General features: G+C 36.3%; 4 protein-coding genes across 19 annotated transcripts in view; 2 read left to right on the top strand and 2 right to left on the bottom strand.

The window, feature by feature from the left end:
* The first annotated feature begins 1,482 nt into the window (after positions 1-1,482).
* On the top strand, positions 1,483-1,985 carry LOC148181794 (ejaculatory bulb-specific protein 3-like). Its single transcript, XM_088049829.1, has 2 exons — positions 1,483-1,694; positions 1,742-1,985. The coding sequence occupies exons 1-2, from the start codon at positions 1,514-1,516 to the stop codon at positions 1,927-1,929; spliced, it is 369 nt and encodes a 122-aa protein (XP_087905955.1). The 5' UTR covers positions 1,483-1,513; the 3' UTR covers positions 1,930-1,985.
* Positions 1,986-2,131: 146 nt separating this feature from the next.
* On the top strand, positions 2,132-2,719 carry LOC148181793 (ejaculatory bulb-specific protein 3-like). The gene is made up of 2 exons (XM_088049828.1): positions 2,132-2,382; positions 2,436-2,719. The coding sequence occupies exons 1-2, from the start codon at positions 2,190-2,192 to the stop codon at positions 2,630-2,632; spliced, it is 390 nt and encodes a 129-aa protein (XP_087905954.1). The 5' UTR covers positions 2,132-2,189; the 3' UTR covers positions 2,633-2,719.
* Positions 2,720-5,363: 2,644 nt separating this feature from the next.
* Brd8 (Bromodomain containing 8) lies at positions 5,364-8,162 on the bottom strand. 2 transcript variants are annotated; one of them, XM_088040771.1, is made up of 3 exons: positions 8,037-8,162; positions 7,575-7,979; positions 5,364-7,528 (listed from the first exon to the last, which is right to left on the bottom strand). In XM_088040771.1, the coding sequence occupies exons 2-3, from the start codon at positions 7,963-7,965 to the stop codon at positions 5,430-5,432; spliced, it is 2,490 nt and encodes an 829-aa protein (XP_087896897.1). In that variant the 5' UTR covers positions 7,966-7,979; positions 8,037-8,162; the 3' UTR covers positions 5,364-5,429. The 2 variants fall into 2 exon arrangements, with proteins under 2 accessions (XP_087896897.1, XP_087896890.1); XM_088040764.1 differs by having other exon boundaries at positions 7,575-8,162.
* Positions 8,163-11,401: 3,239 nt separating this feature from the next.
* The window catches only part of Ih (hyperpolarization activated cyclic nucleotide gated potassium channel Ih), a 98,844-nt gene continuing 95,973 nt past the window's right edge, over positions 11,402-14,272 (bottom strand). For 13 of the 15 annotated variants that reach the window (XM_088040637.1, XM_088040649.1, XM_088040666.1 and 10 more), the window contains one exon: positions 11,402-11,893. In XM_088040637.1, coding sequence (XP_087896763.1) covers positions 11,563-11,893 — 331 coding nt within the window. In that variant the 3' untranslated portion in view covers positions 11,402-11,562. Of the gene's footprint in view, positions 11,894-12,149; positions 12,276-14,272 lie in introns of those variants that run through there. The other 2 variants (XM_088040725.1, XM_088040734.1) reach the window with 1 other exon arrangement.

The following is a 14,272-nucleotide window of genomic DNA, read 5'->3' as shown; positions in this document are numbered from 1 at the left end:
GCACACCAAATAAGCTTGTTTCGTTTGTTAAGTTCGTAAAAATTCAAAATTATAGACCCAAAAATACAGGTATTAGAAAAATTGAATTTTTAGTGAGCTCGAAATATTTATTAATATGGTTCTGAGTGCCATAATTTCCGCGTTTCTAAAATTTTCTTTTGGAAATTTAGCACATTGAATAATATTTGCTTGTTTATAAAAAGATCAAAAATTCAAAATTTTAAACCCAAAATTCCAAATTTTGAATTTTTAAAGAACGCAAATTTTCCATTATTTGTTGTGAGTGCCATAATTCCGGCGTTTTCTGGGCCTTTTCTATGAAATTCTTGTTCTATTTGTTCTGTTTGTAAAGTAAGCAAAATCTAAAAATTTTAAACCCAAAATTACAGGTTTTCAAAAAATTGAATTTTGAAAGTACTCAAAATATCCATTAGTTGTTCTGACTGCCATAATTACGGCGTTTTTTAAATTATCTGTTTGAAATTTGGGATATCTAATAATTTTTGCCTATTTACAAAATGAACAAAAAACTCAAAATCTAAAACAGAAAATTGCACATTTTACAAAATTTGAATTTTTAAAGAATGCTAAATCATTATTTCTTGTTCTGATTGCCATAATTCCGGAGTTTTCAGGCCATTTTCTTAGAATTTGGCACACTAAATAAGCTTGTTTTGTTTGTAAAGTGAGCAAAAACTCAAAATTATAGACCCAAAGTTACAGGTTTCCGAGAATTTTATTAATTTTTAAAAAATACAAAATCTCCATCAATTGTTCAAGCAATTATGAACGGCCATACTTTCGGCGTTTTGAGGTTTATTTTTGAAATTAAGCACAATAAATAAGCCTGACATGTCTATAATGTAGGCATAAATTGAAAATCGCGAAACCGAAATTGCAGAATTTAAAACATTTTAATTTTTAAAAAACCAAAATCTCCCCTTAACTCTTATATTAATAATTGGTCTAAGTGCTATAACTCTGTTACTTCCAGGACAGCTATTTCTTGAAAATTTCCTTTATTTAAACAAAGAAAAACCGAATTTTCAAAATATCCATATAATTGTTAAAAAAAAATTACACTCCAAAAATGTGTGAAATGTGTTTAACAACGCTTCTCAGAATTAAGTGAATATTTGTAAAATTACTTGAAATGTTTTCTTTTTTTTATAATTTATGTAACGCAGCGATGGAATCTCTAATCTTAGAAAGCAAAAATTTTCCAAAATATGCACAGATAAAACCACAAAGATATTCCGGAACCATTCCAATCGATTTTTTCTCGCGCGATTTTCTTCGCGTCCCATTCGAAGGTAATAAAAGTACCAGCATGACCGATGCAAATTCAATAAATCTATTAATTATACCTTTCAAGGTGTGTATGAATCAGTTAACTTATTATCTAACGCCATGAGATCACCCCCACCTAATTAAATGCAGTTTAATTGTACTGATTTAAATATAAATAGTTCAATTATTCCTTCTGAGATAAATTGCAACAATTGCAGTAAAGATGAAGACAATCGCGCTGTTACTCTTCGTGGTTTTCGCGGCTGTTGTGGCAGAAAAGTACACAACGAAATACGATAACGTCGATTTGGACGAAATCATCAAAAGTGAGCGTCTCCTGAAGAATTACGTCAACTGTTTGTTGGAAAAAGGAAAATGCACTCCGGACGGCGCAGAATTGAAAAGTAAGTACTCTTTTAAAAAATAACTTTTCTCATGTTTTCTTCTCCAGGACATTTACCGGACGCTCTTCATAGTGATTGCTCGAAATGCAGTGACACCCAGAAAAACGGAAGTAAGAAGATAATCCGTCATTTGATCGACAACAAGAAGGATTGGTGGACCGAACTCGAAGCGAAATACGATAAAGATGGGAGCTATAGAAAGAAGTACGAAGAAGAGTTAAAAAAGAAGGAATAAAACCGACAAATTCTCCCAAATGTTGTTTCTAAGAGTAATAAAACTGTTTAAAAGAGTGTTGTTTGTTGTTTTCTTAAAAAAATTCGCGCGTGTTAATTAGCACCGACAGGTTATTTCCACCGATCAACTTGGGGATTCTCAGAGATGCGTGACGTAAATGTGACCCCTCTAGTTTTTTTTTGTGGATACTCTTTTCGTATAAATTCGCGCCATGGAACCTTGTTGGTCAGACTTGAAGACGCATCGAGTTGAAATTTAGAATGAAGACATTCGTGCTTGTTGCTTTCGCGGCTGTCGTTGGCCTTGCCTGTGCTAGACCCGACCAAAAATACACCACCAAGTACGACAATATCGATTTGGATGAGATCCTTAAAAGTGACCGATTGCTGAAGAATTACTTTCTCTGCTTGATGGACAGAGGTACCTGCAGCCCAGACGGAGAGGAACTGAAGAGTAAGTAATTAACTAGTTTTCTTGGGGACAGTTTTTACGTTTTGGGTTTCCAGAGGCCCTTCCGGACGCTTTGAACAACGAGTGCTCCAAATGCAGCGAAAAACAAAGAGAAGGATCAAAGAAAGTTATCCACTATTTGATCGAGAACAAGCGTGACTGGTGGAACGAATTGGAGGCTAAATACGACAAGGAAGGAACATACAAGAAGAAGTACCAAGCGGAGATCGAGAAAGAGAAATTGAGCATCTAAACGAAGCAGTATTGGCGTGCTTTAAATAATTGATAGATTGATGAAATGTGTGTGATGTTTTACAATAAATGCTAATGATAAGAATAAGGTTTTCGAGTTATTTTCCGAATTCTAAAAGTAGACGCAATTAATGTCGTTTACTTTATGCACAGTAATTAATGCTTGTAGATCTAATATGTTAATCGAAGGTCAACAGGAGTGGATAATTGCTTTTATTACAAGGAATATCTTTGAATTGCGTCACAATTCGAGACAATTTAAGATGAAAAACAGAACAACAAATTAGTGCACAGCTCGGGATTATAAAAACAGTCTTTTTTTAAGTATGTACATGTAATCTAAATCTCCATTGAACGTCCTTGCGGTTAATTAAGTCCAAGCGAAATTGTGAACTTGAAAGCGCCATTGTGCTGGCAAGCATTTGTTTTTTTGTATTATTTATCATTAGATTTACATATTTTTTTAATTTTATAATGTGAATAATCGATTGTCTTTAAAATGCACGTGTATAAACTAATTCAGAATTAAACGACTTCTTGCTTGAGTGGTTTGACCACTTTTTTCTGCATGATTTATGACGGCTTATTAATCATTTTTCAAATTTACATACAGTTGGTAATAATAATTAAGAGTAGATACATTCAAAATTTATTTAAAAATTTAATAATAAACAACATAATAATAGTGTATTCTTTAACGAGCATGTAATGAAGGCTATTTTTACACGAGTAGGAAAAAATTACAAAACGCGCGAAGCTTCGTCTTAAAAACTGAAATTTCTAAAGTTGTTGTCTTTCGCTCTACAATTTTGCAATTTGGTAGACTTAATTGGTCTTCAAACTGAAAATTTCCACAATTTGTGTCTTTCGCTCTACAATTTTGCAATTTGGTAGTCTTAATACCCGACTTAAAAATAACAAGTCTCCTAAATTTCAATGCTGCAGTACCAAAGTTACTAAAATTACGAATTTTTATGAAAGATGTGGAAAATTTTTGCGTCGTTTTTAAAATAAAAATTTCTAAAATTTGTGTCTTTCCACTTCCGGTTTTGTAATTTAGTCGGGTTAATGAAAAAGAAACTAATTAGAATTACATTTCCATGACGCAAAAATTTGAAGAGACAAACTCTTGGACCACAAACAGTGTAACTTGGCATTTTTTATTGTTAATAGTTATGAGAAACTTAAATTTGCCGCTCTATAGTTTTATCAAAATGGCGGCGCATTTCCTTTTACCACGATCAGCCTTCTAGGATGTTTTGGAAATACTCTACCAAATAAAGACGGTAAAGATAAGTATCAATTGACAAAAAATTCTTTATGTAAAACTTTTTTCGTTTTCGGGATAACATTAATCGAAAATTTGGCCAAAATTTCCAGTTCGCCACTGGATTAAAGAATATATAATCTTGGTTGCTTAGCATTAATGTAAGGTTTGTTTATTTTAGGTGGATATTTTCGTCAGTTCCAAGTAGGTAAGTGGAAAGAGGTGTTATTTTTTTATCGTTAGAAAAAAAAATAGTCAATTCGATTCTGTAAGGCTGCCAAAGATCGTGTTTAATTTTTGGTAGTGTATTTTAAAAACATCCTGTATATCTATTGTTCTTTGTTAATGGTTAATACACCTACTTCCGTAAATTTCGTTGATGTAGCACTAAAATTACAAAAAATACGAATTTTTGTGGATGAGGAAAATTTTTACGTCGCCTTAAAAATATAGAAAAAAAAATCCATAATGTGTAGTCTTAAATGCCAGATTTAGACATGAATTGAGATCTAAATTACCCAAATTCAAGATTTTCGCATTTAAAATCAAAATTTAAAATACAGTAGAACCTCGATTATCCGGATATATAGAATATATGGAAAAAAACACAAAAATGATGCATAACTTGGTTTATTATAAAATTTAAATAAATACAAATACATATTATACATTAAGTTTTTTTTTAATATTCTGTACTTGTTATTTGATTAGTACAATTTTTTCTCTTGATGGTGGCCAAGTCTAGAATTCGTTTGAGGTTAAGTAAAGCGGCAGTATTGTCTTTCGAACCACTTGCGGCCATCAAAACGAAAGCTTTTAAAATACTACAGCAATACTTTGGTATGGATTTTTTATTGGCATAAGATCAGTAATCCGAAGCCATAACAGAAACCCTTTCGCCACTATTTTTTTTTAAATCCGTGATAATTGAGGTTCTACTGTGCTTTAATCATCCCCAGAACGTGAAATGCTATTTGCCAAGTTTGAAAAAGTGTCCGCGTCCGTGCCGCTCATTAAGTGCGAACAATTACACGTCTGTTCTTGCATTAGTCGTAATTTTCCATTCTAGACGATTCACTTTTGCAATAAAAAAATTGCAGGTAGACAACTCTTTTCTTTGTCCGAAAGCGCAGCCTGCACTAAAATTGACGTCACATGTGGATCGAGTTTTACCTTCATGTAACCATAAACAATCGATTTCCACGAATTCAAGCTCGGTCCGTTCAATCAATAATTTTTTATCGATTTTAACGACCTTTATTCCCATCATTCAAACCCGCAAAAAACATTCACATTATAGACATTTATTATTCATATTAAGTATTGTAATTAAAATGAAAATTGTTCTGTACACTTTTTTAATATAAAAAAACGAATATTTACAGTGAATTTCATTTAGGACTGTAAATACGGGCGCCTAACCAGCCTGTAAAATTCGAACTGTGTTGGTAACACTGCTTTTTATGTACATAATGAACTAAAAGAAATCGCTGAAATCAAACAACTTATCGGAATACCGCAAAACGTAATGCTAATCATCCTTCCGCTTCTTATGCCTCGAGTTCTCCTCATTACCCCGCTTCCTCTTGGATCCCGGCTCGCTCGTCCTCGTTTCTCTCCTCACGGGCGTATCTGCCTGTGACTGCGCTTGCAACAAAATCTGAATCTGTTGCACCGACTCCTGCTGCATCTGTTGCGCCATCTTATAAACCGTGTCGTTCGTCTTATTGTACATTATCGCGTTGTTAAACATCAAAAGAACGTCTCTTTGGAACTCCTGCGTCGTTCTTATAGCGCCGCTTTCAATATTCTTTCTGATTGTCTGCAAGTCCATGGGTCTAAACACAACGCTGTGGTACCCTGGCGCTTGGTCGTCGGTGATTGGTTTAGAGAACAGCGATGCGTACTTGTTCGCTGCTAACCGACTGTAGACCAACATCACCGACTTCTTCCAGTTTCGGTATTCGCGGTCATCTTCATTATAATAGATACTCGAAACCGGCGAGTTTGGCACCGAATCAATCGGAGTTGCAGGTGTGGATAAGCGGCGCCTGGAGCGAAGCAAAGTTGAAGCGTCTTCTTCTTCAGTCCAGGGACTGTTGGAGCGGTCGTTTTCACTCTTAATCCGCGACTTGGTGTCTTTGCGCTCGAGTTCACTGTAGTCGCGGTCAGAAAACGTCTCTTCGATTGACTCGCTCTCGTCTCTCTGCACTTTTTCCAAAGCAAGAAGCACGTCGAATTCTTTATCGTCCTTCTTCTTGGTTCTGGAGTAGTCGCGTTTCGCTTTACCACTCTTGTCCACCTTCACCTCCATGTTGATGTCGTCATAGAGCTCGTCGTTGAATTCCGGCGTTATCGTGCTGGACTCCGCAGGAGCAACAACATCCAAACTGGTTTCCGGCTCTTTCTTCTCCACCTCTTTAACTGGTTCGTTCTTCACCGGTGACTTCACGGGTTCCTCAAATACTTTCGATTCTTCTTTGACTTCGGGCTCTTGCTTAACTTCCTCTTCTTTGACTTCGGGTTTGACGGAGTGGACGATGTCTTCAATTTGTGACTTGTTGAGTTCTTTGTCCACGTCTTCGTCCTCCATCACGACCACTTCGACTATTTCCACGGAGCCTGGAACTGCCTCCTTCTTGGTAGCGTCGTCCGCGGGTTCTTCCTTTGGCGCTTCATTGGATGATGGCGGTTCCGTTGACTTAGCGTCGACGCTGTCTTGGTCCTCGTTCAAAGCAGTTTTGGCAGCTTCCACCTTGTTCGATTTGGCTGGTTCGAAAACTTCCGGGTCCTCCTGGAACTCGAAGGGGTCCACAGTCGGTGCGGACTTCTCCTGCTGTTTTTCTTCGGTTACTTCTTTGCCGCCGGCTTCGTTTTCATTCTCTTCAAACTCGTCCAGTTCTAAGTTCAAGTTGATGTCTCCATTCCCGTCGAGCTGGAGGTGTTGCTCAGGATCAGCGACGATATCATGAGCGTTTTCTATGAGATCGGATATGATGACATCCACGTCGTTCTTCATCTCCGGCAAAGGACCGTTCTGGATCAGAATACTGCTCGCGAGGTCATCAATCTTCAGAATTTGAAGATTCGGATCATCGAGAATATCAGTCGTGGGTACGTTAGTCTGTTCTTCTTCACCAGCAGGCTCTTGGCCGATTGCCGAACTGACCAACTGTTGAAGTCCTGGTGACACCGTGACCCCCGTGGAGGAATTGAGAAGACTTGCAATCATGGGACTTGTATTAGGATTGGTGTTGGTCGGACGGTGATTTGTGATAGCGGAATGTAAAATAGAAGACGTCGCGACGCTGACGTTTGGAACTTGAGACGGCGATTTCAAGAGACTTGTGAGGAGCGGAGAAAGAGCGGGCTTTGGCGGTTCTTGTGGTGGCACCTTTTGTTCTTCCGTGCCGTCAGCTTCACTTTCCACAGTCTCGGAGTTTTTGCGTTTTTGGCCTGCGATGGGGGCTGGGTGTGGTTTTACAGGCCTCCACGCTCTTTCAATCTCTTGTTTGCGCAGCTCGCGTTCCCGCAGCCACTGCTCGTGAGCGCTGGCTTCCTGCTCCTTTTTCTGCTCTTCTTCATCAATTTCTTTGCACCAGATGTCCAGCTGCTCTTCACTGACGTTGCCTTAAAATAATGTTATAATTAAGGAAATGTAAGAAGGAGGAAGTACCTGACTGTAGTAATAACTTGTCCTTTTGTAGCTTCTGGTACTCTGCTTTCTCCTCAGCAAGCAACTTCTTCAATTCTGCTTTTCTTTCATTCAGAAGCTTTCTTAAGATGGCCTCTGCAGGAGTCTCAATGGTGACTTCGCCGCCGGAAGTCCTCTTCTTGCGTTTCGGAGTCTCAACGTTAGCAAGCAACGCCCCGTACTGAGCGGCACAGTTCTTCTGGTGGAACCAGTCTGGGGGTCTGTTGGGTTCGCCAAAGGGCTTCAGAGCGCGACTTACTGAAGTTAGATTCTGGTCGCTCATTCTGGCGACGGCCAAGCATAACTGCTCACGGATTGACCACTTGTCCAGGGGCTCCCGTTTGATCTGAAGACGCTCCTCGATGGACGTCATTTTGAGGTTAGGTTCTTCGGTGCGGAAAGTGTGTTAAAAGCTTGTAAAAGTAGGCTGGAAGGGTTGCTCACCTATAAGGTCTCACGGGGGCATAAATAGGGTGGTTTTATTTGTATTTGTATTTGGTGGCTGTTTTTTGTATTATTTACCAACAACGCCGCGAGCTGTCAGATGTCAAATGCGACAAGATTTGTGCAACGTCAAAGTTCGTTTTGTACCCAAGTTAGGTTTAAGTAATTTGGAGGAGATTTCAAAGCTTCTGGTTATGTGCGTGAAAAGTTTTAGGTGTATTGAGCCCAATGAGATTGTTTGGGGTCGATATTAGAGGTTTTGACAGTTTGAAAACGTCGCGGAAACTTTTCAAGTTTAGTGGAATGCGGAACTGTCACCTGTCAGATTGTTACTTTGACAAGTGACAGGTTTACATAACCCCACTTTTTGCGTTTTTCGAAGAACCAGAGAAAGCTCCTGAAATTGCGATGTAAGAAGTAATGAAGGTATGTCCCAGTATTATTTCGATGCGATGATTCCCGAGGGGCGCATAAGTTACTACATAGACAAGTACGGCGTGTTTCATAAGACGACAAGAAGAGTAAATCAGAGCGCAGTCCCGGTGCGCCAAAATGCGAGTCCTCAAGCGTCTTCGACTTGGTTGCGTCTCATAATAATGTTCTGGAATGCAAGAGTGATGAAAGCTGCGTTTCGTTTTGGTGTGGCGGCAATAATAATGAACCAGTATGAAAGACTTGGATTTGCTTTGCTCCTGTTGTGTTTCACAATCTGATGTATTTATTGTTGAGTAAATGAGAGTTTGAATTTTGGCTTTTATTGTAAAGAGGTTGAACTGTAAAAATGCAGCTTTATTCAATTATAAACCAAATTATAACAACAGTTAAAACATTAAATAATCTGAGATTACTCTAATAGTTGACCAAGAGGGTAGCGATGCGCAATTTAAAATAGGCACTTTTCTACATTTATTTACATGATTTAGAAATAAGATTCTACCGAGGTGAATGACTGTGAAGGAAATTTGTAAATTTGTGACGAAACGGAAACTGCTCTCTTCATCAAAAGCTCTCTCAAAATTACATCACCTAATTTGATAACAGCATGAGCACTTTCGGTAAAAATATAACAGACTCGCAGTTTTTAAAATCTAAAGTGTGTATAACTAGTTACAACATAATACTACTGTCATGTAACAAAGCAATATTAATTTCAGTCTAGGCTAGGATTCATCATGGCAAGAATTTGTGAAACCTATTTTAACATAAATATGATATAATTGATATTCATTATTCTTTTACATTCTACTTATAAATAGGTATCTATGAATGTTGCATCGTGAATGAACAAATTAAATTAAAGCATACTGTTTTCTATTGCTATTTAACACTATTCAGACAAGATGAGATCATCCTCCCTGCTAACTCCATTCTTTAAGACTAATCACAAATTCACTTAAATTAGAAAAATAAATTAATCAGGTCTAATCTAACCGATTCACTGATGCAACATAACTAAAGTAACACATATTATGCTTATTTAATTCAGTCAACTACTTAAAAAATCACTGTACAATATTAAAAACAAACATGTCATTTTAAGAAACGTGGGAAATGAAACGATGACTTTTGATTCTTTTTTACATAAAAACGGGATGAAAATGTAATTGAATTGTACCTTATACTTTTCAAACTTTGCAAGCACACAATAGCTGGTAAATATACAGAAAACTAATAATTTTGACCCGAAAAAGTGAGTTTGTCGTTTTATTAATTAATAGACCTTTGTTAATGATAAAACATCCATATTGTAGATCACAGCTAACAGTGTAGAGTCTCCTTCATTACATCATTTTAAATATATTTTACAAATTCGATTTATCCACACGAACCTATTTCAAGAGACGAGATATACTGATCTTGTTGACACCTATAAAAGCTCAAAGAACGCGTTTTTGCTCCTTATTCAAATTGAATAAGGAGCAAAAACGCGTTCTTTGAGTAAAAAGGCATTCCTTTTTCCTTAATTTATTACATCCACACATTAAAAAACAAATATAAAACTTCAAAATTAAGTTAATGTAGTTAAATAAGTCAAATTTCAAATTTCGCGCCACATTTTTGGGCCTGAACATAAAAATTACCAAAATCATGACAATCTTCTTTTGATTTACCGTCAAACTGTAAAAGCGAGGTTAATAGACAACAGTCACTGTGAATTATTATGGATTTAAACTAATATTTAAATTTCCCGCAGTACATTTTACAGTGTGAACATGAAAATTACTAAAATGGCGACCAAATTTACTGTTACTTGTTACCAATGATCCAAAGGCGCGAAATTTGAAATTTGCACACAACCCGCTGACGAAAAATTATTTCATGTAAAGCGCAATTTAATTAATTTAATTTAAAGTCCGGATTTGGGAAAGGCAGAAATGGAACCTTTCAAATTTCGCGCCAAGTATTTCTACTCGTCTTCGATTTAGCGTCAATTTGTAAAGTGGGGTTAAAACACAAGACGTTTTCGCGCGAATTTTGAAATTTATAACAGAGTTATAAACAAGTTAGCCTCGTTAGAGCGAATTTCTAAAAATAGTTAGATAATAAGAATACTGCTACGTAGTGACTAGTTTAATGTTACATTTACTGGTTAAAATGACTAAAAGTGTCCCAACACGATCAGTATAAAAATAAAGACGTTCATGTCGCTGCAGAAGCCGTCTGAAAAGAGAGCCCCCTGTAAGTATCTGTCATTAAAAAATAAATAGAGTATTTGAATACAGAGCGTTCTCTCTCCGAGTGTCCGCCTGCAGACACGCGTTGGACTTGGCATTGAACAAAGATTCGTTAAGTTCATGTGGCATATAGTCAATCGTCTTTAAGATATAAATGGTCCTGCAAACTCATAGATTAGTAAGAGTTTTTTATCTTAGGCCTAACTTGCACTTTTGTCTATCTCGCTAAGTTCTAATATACTAGTCTGCAGGATACTTCATGCATTTACTTTTAGCAAACAGGTGACTTTCTGTGTGCCGAAGAGCGCGGTTCTTGACTTCGGCAACCGCAACCGGAAACAACGTCAGTTGGTTCGGCGGAGTCTTAGCAGCAGACGAATGCCACCGACTATCATTCTAAGGAACATTGTTAAAATTGACTTTGAATGATTAGCTTGGCAAGCGGGAAAAGAGAAAGAAGTGACGTCCCACTAACATTGTAAAAAATAAAGTGTGGTTTCTCTAATGATATGATTGTGGTAGTCTATGCTGTCTCTTCGGGTGAAATTCGCCGGCTGCCGAGCGGTTCTGCCAAAAACCGGGCGGTGTTACTCTAGATAATTAAATTTATTGAGCACCTAATAATTAAAGCTAACTTAATGTAGTATCTAATATTGCACAATTCTAGCAGTGTCCATCGCACGTATTGCTTAATACAAGACACAGCAAAGCGGCACGCACCAGCACCCCAAGTGTATGTCAGCAGTTCAGTGGCGGTCTGTGCGAATTGCCAGTGCTGCTGTCGCGACTGTCAGCACAGGCAGTTGACACAGCTGTCCGGTTAACACCGAGCACTAGTGCGTGGAGTGGCGTCATTGGAACGCCGACTCCTTATGAAATGTGTCAGATTTGTGAAAGGAAGGTCTTCCGTTGTGCTCGTTGCCCCGCGTCAGCGCCATGTCCTGCGACGCGAAATTGTTCTCTGACTTGGGTCTGGGCAAAGTCAGCCTCTGCAGCGTTCTACCCAGCTCTTGCAAACTCCGGTCGCTGGCGTGGAGGCGCGCCATCGATTCGTCCGACATATTTACATGGTCCGCTTCGGCAGCTAGAGCGTTCACCACGGCGTTTATCGTCTTGCTTTCGCTGCCCAAGTCTTCTTCTCTGTGCGCTAGTAGATTGGGGTTCTTGCCGATCTTGTTCAACCTGAGGAAGAAGCGCGTCAATGCGATTTTATATCATGCACACTCATTGAAGCAAATCAAAAGTTGAAAAGCAATCAAAATGATATTTCAACTGGCATAGAGAACTGTGTTTGTGTGTTTTATTGAATTTTACACCGCTTCTTCGAGACGTGTCTATTTGTGCGTGTTTGTGTGTGCATTTGTCATACTTTAAAATATTATATTTTACCCGGCGCATCCACCAATTTTGATACGAGTCCAAATAAAAGATTTTCCTCTAAAAATTAATAACATTTTATTTTAAAAAACACTACAAAACATAATAAAGACACTACGTGGAAATGCTCGCATTGCTAGGAACTATTTTTAGCAGCCATCGATTTTAACAACTCCACACGTTCGTCCTGAAAATAATTTGTAATTTGAAGTTAAATAAATAAGAAATTTACGAAAATACGTAAATATTTGGCGACGAAGTCCAAAATAAATAGAAAAATAGATAAAACTCACCAAACATTTACATTAAATTCAAAATCAATTTTAGACTAGCGTTAACACGAAATGTGGAAGAACTGTGCCACCACATATCCTTCATTGAAATGGTGCAAAGATAAGGAGAAGACATTTTTAGCACATTAAAGCCATTTTTAATGATCCCATGAGTGTTGATTTCATTTTATTTGCATATTTTTTACTATTTGCTTTTGTAGAGAATTTTAATTTGCAATTAGACGTAATTAATAACGAAGTCTAAATTGGCAATTTCTCTAAATTTGATTGCAATAGCATTAAAATTGGCAGAGTTACAACTTATTAAAAATTTAATTCTCAAAAAATTTCTAATTTTCCTTTCGTTTGCTCTACAATTTTGTAATTAGCCTTAATTAAGAAGCAAGTCTAAATTAGTAAACTCCCCAAATTTGATTGCAATTGAGCAAAAATTTCAAGAATTACAAGCCTTAATAAAAAATGTTCCAGGTTTCAAAATTCATTCGCAAAAAGAATATTTTAACATTAGTTTCGTTGGCTCTATAATTTTGTAATTGGCTTCAATTAAAAAGCAAGTCTAAATTAGTAATTTTCCCAAATTTGCTTAATAGAGTTAAAATTGCCAAACTCAAATGCTGCCATGTTCCAAAATCGTTTCCAAATTAGGAATTTCTAAAATTCGTTTCGTTAGCTCGATAATTTTATAATTAGCCTCGATTAAAAAGCAAGTCTAAATTAGGAATTTCCCCAAATTTGAATGCAATGAAGTGAAAATTGACTGAGTCAGAGGCTTTAATAAAAAATATTGGAAGTATCTAATTTCGTTGCCAAATTAAAAAATTCTAAAATCCGTTTTGTTAGCTCGATAATTTAGCAATTAGCCTCGATTAAGAAGCTAATCTAAATTAGTAATTTCTCTAAATTTGAATGTAATGGAGTGAAAATTGGCTGAGTTATATGTTTTAATAAAAGTTTTACGAGTTTCTATATTCGTTCCTAAACTAAAAACTTCTAAAATTCGTTTCGTTAGCTCCATAATTTAGTAGTTAGCCTCAATTAAAAAAAGTAAGTCTAAATAAGTAATTTTCCCAAATTGTATTGGAATGGCGTTAAAATTACCAGAGTTATAGGCCTTATTGGAAAATTTTTAAATAAAAAAAATATCTAAAACTCGTCATGTTTGCTGTATAATAATGCAATTAGACTGAATTTATCAAGTCCAAATTAGTCATTTCCTCAAATTTGAATGCAATCGAGTACAAATTGGCAGAATTACAGGCCTTCTTCAAAGATCTTGCAAATTCTTTTTGAAGGTAAAAATTTCTAAAATTCGTCTCGTTTGCTCTATAATTTTGTAATTAGCCTCAATTAAGAAACAAGTCTAAATTAGTAATTTTCCCCAATTGCAATGCAGTTAAAATTACTAGAGTCACAGATCTTAAGAAAACAATCTTGGAAATGTGGTTCATGATTCGTTATCAAATTAAAAATTTTTAAAACTCGTCTTGTTGCTCGATAATTTTGTAATTACCCTTAATTAAGAAGCAAGTCTAAATTAGTAATTTCCCAAAATTTGATTGCAATGGCGTTAAAATTATCAGAGTTACAGGCATTGGAAAATATTGAAAATTTCAAAATTCGTTCTCAAATTAAAAATGTCTAAAATTCGTCTCGATTGTTTTATAATTATGCAATTAGACTAAATTGATAAGTAAGTCGAACTTAGTACTTAGTACTCCTCAAATTTGAATGGAATGAAATTTGGTAGTTGCAAGTCTTAGTAAATATTGCAGTTTCCAATTTCGGTCCCAAATTAAAAATTTCTAAAATTCGTCGCGTTTGCTTTATAATTTTGATTTTTACCTCAATTAAAATTACCAGCGTTACAGGTCTTATTGGAAATGTTGCAAAT

Source organism: Gnatocerus cornutus, chromosome 1 (genome assembly GCF_029298725.1).
Source record: "Gnatocerus cornutus isolate USDA-ARS CGAHR chromosome 1, icGnaCorn1.1, whole genome shotgun sequence".
NCBI classification, from domain to species: Eukaryota; Metazoa; Arthropoda; class Insecta; order Coleoptera; family Tenebrionidae; genus Gnatocerus; species Gnatocerus cornutus.
This window is presented reverse-complemented; position numbering and strand designations above follow the sequence as displayed.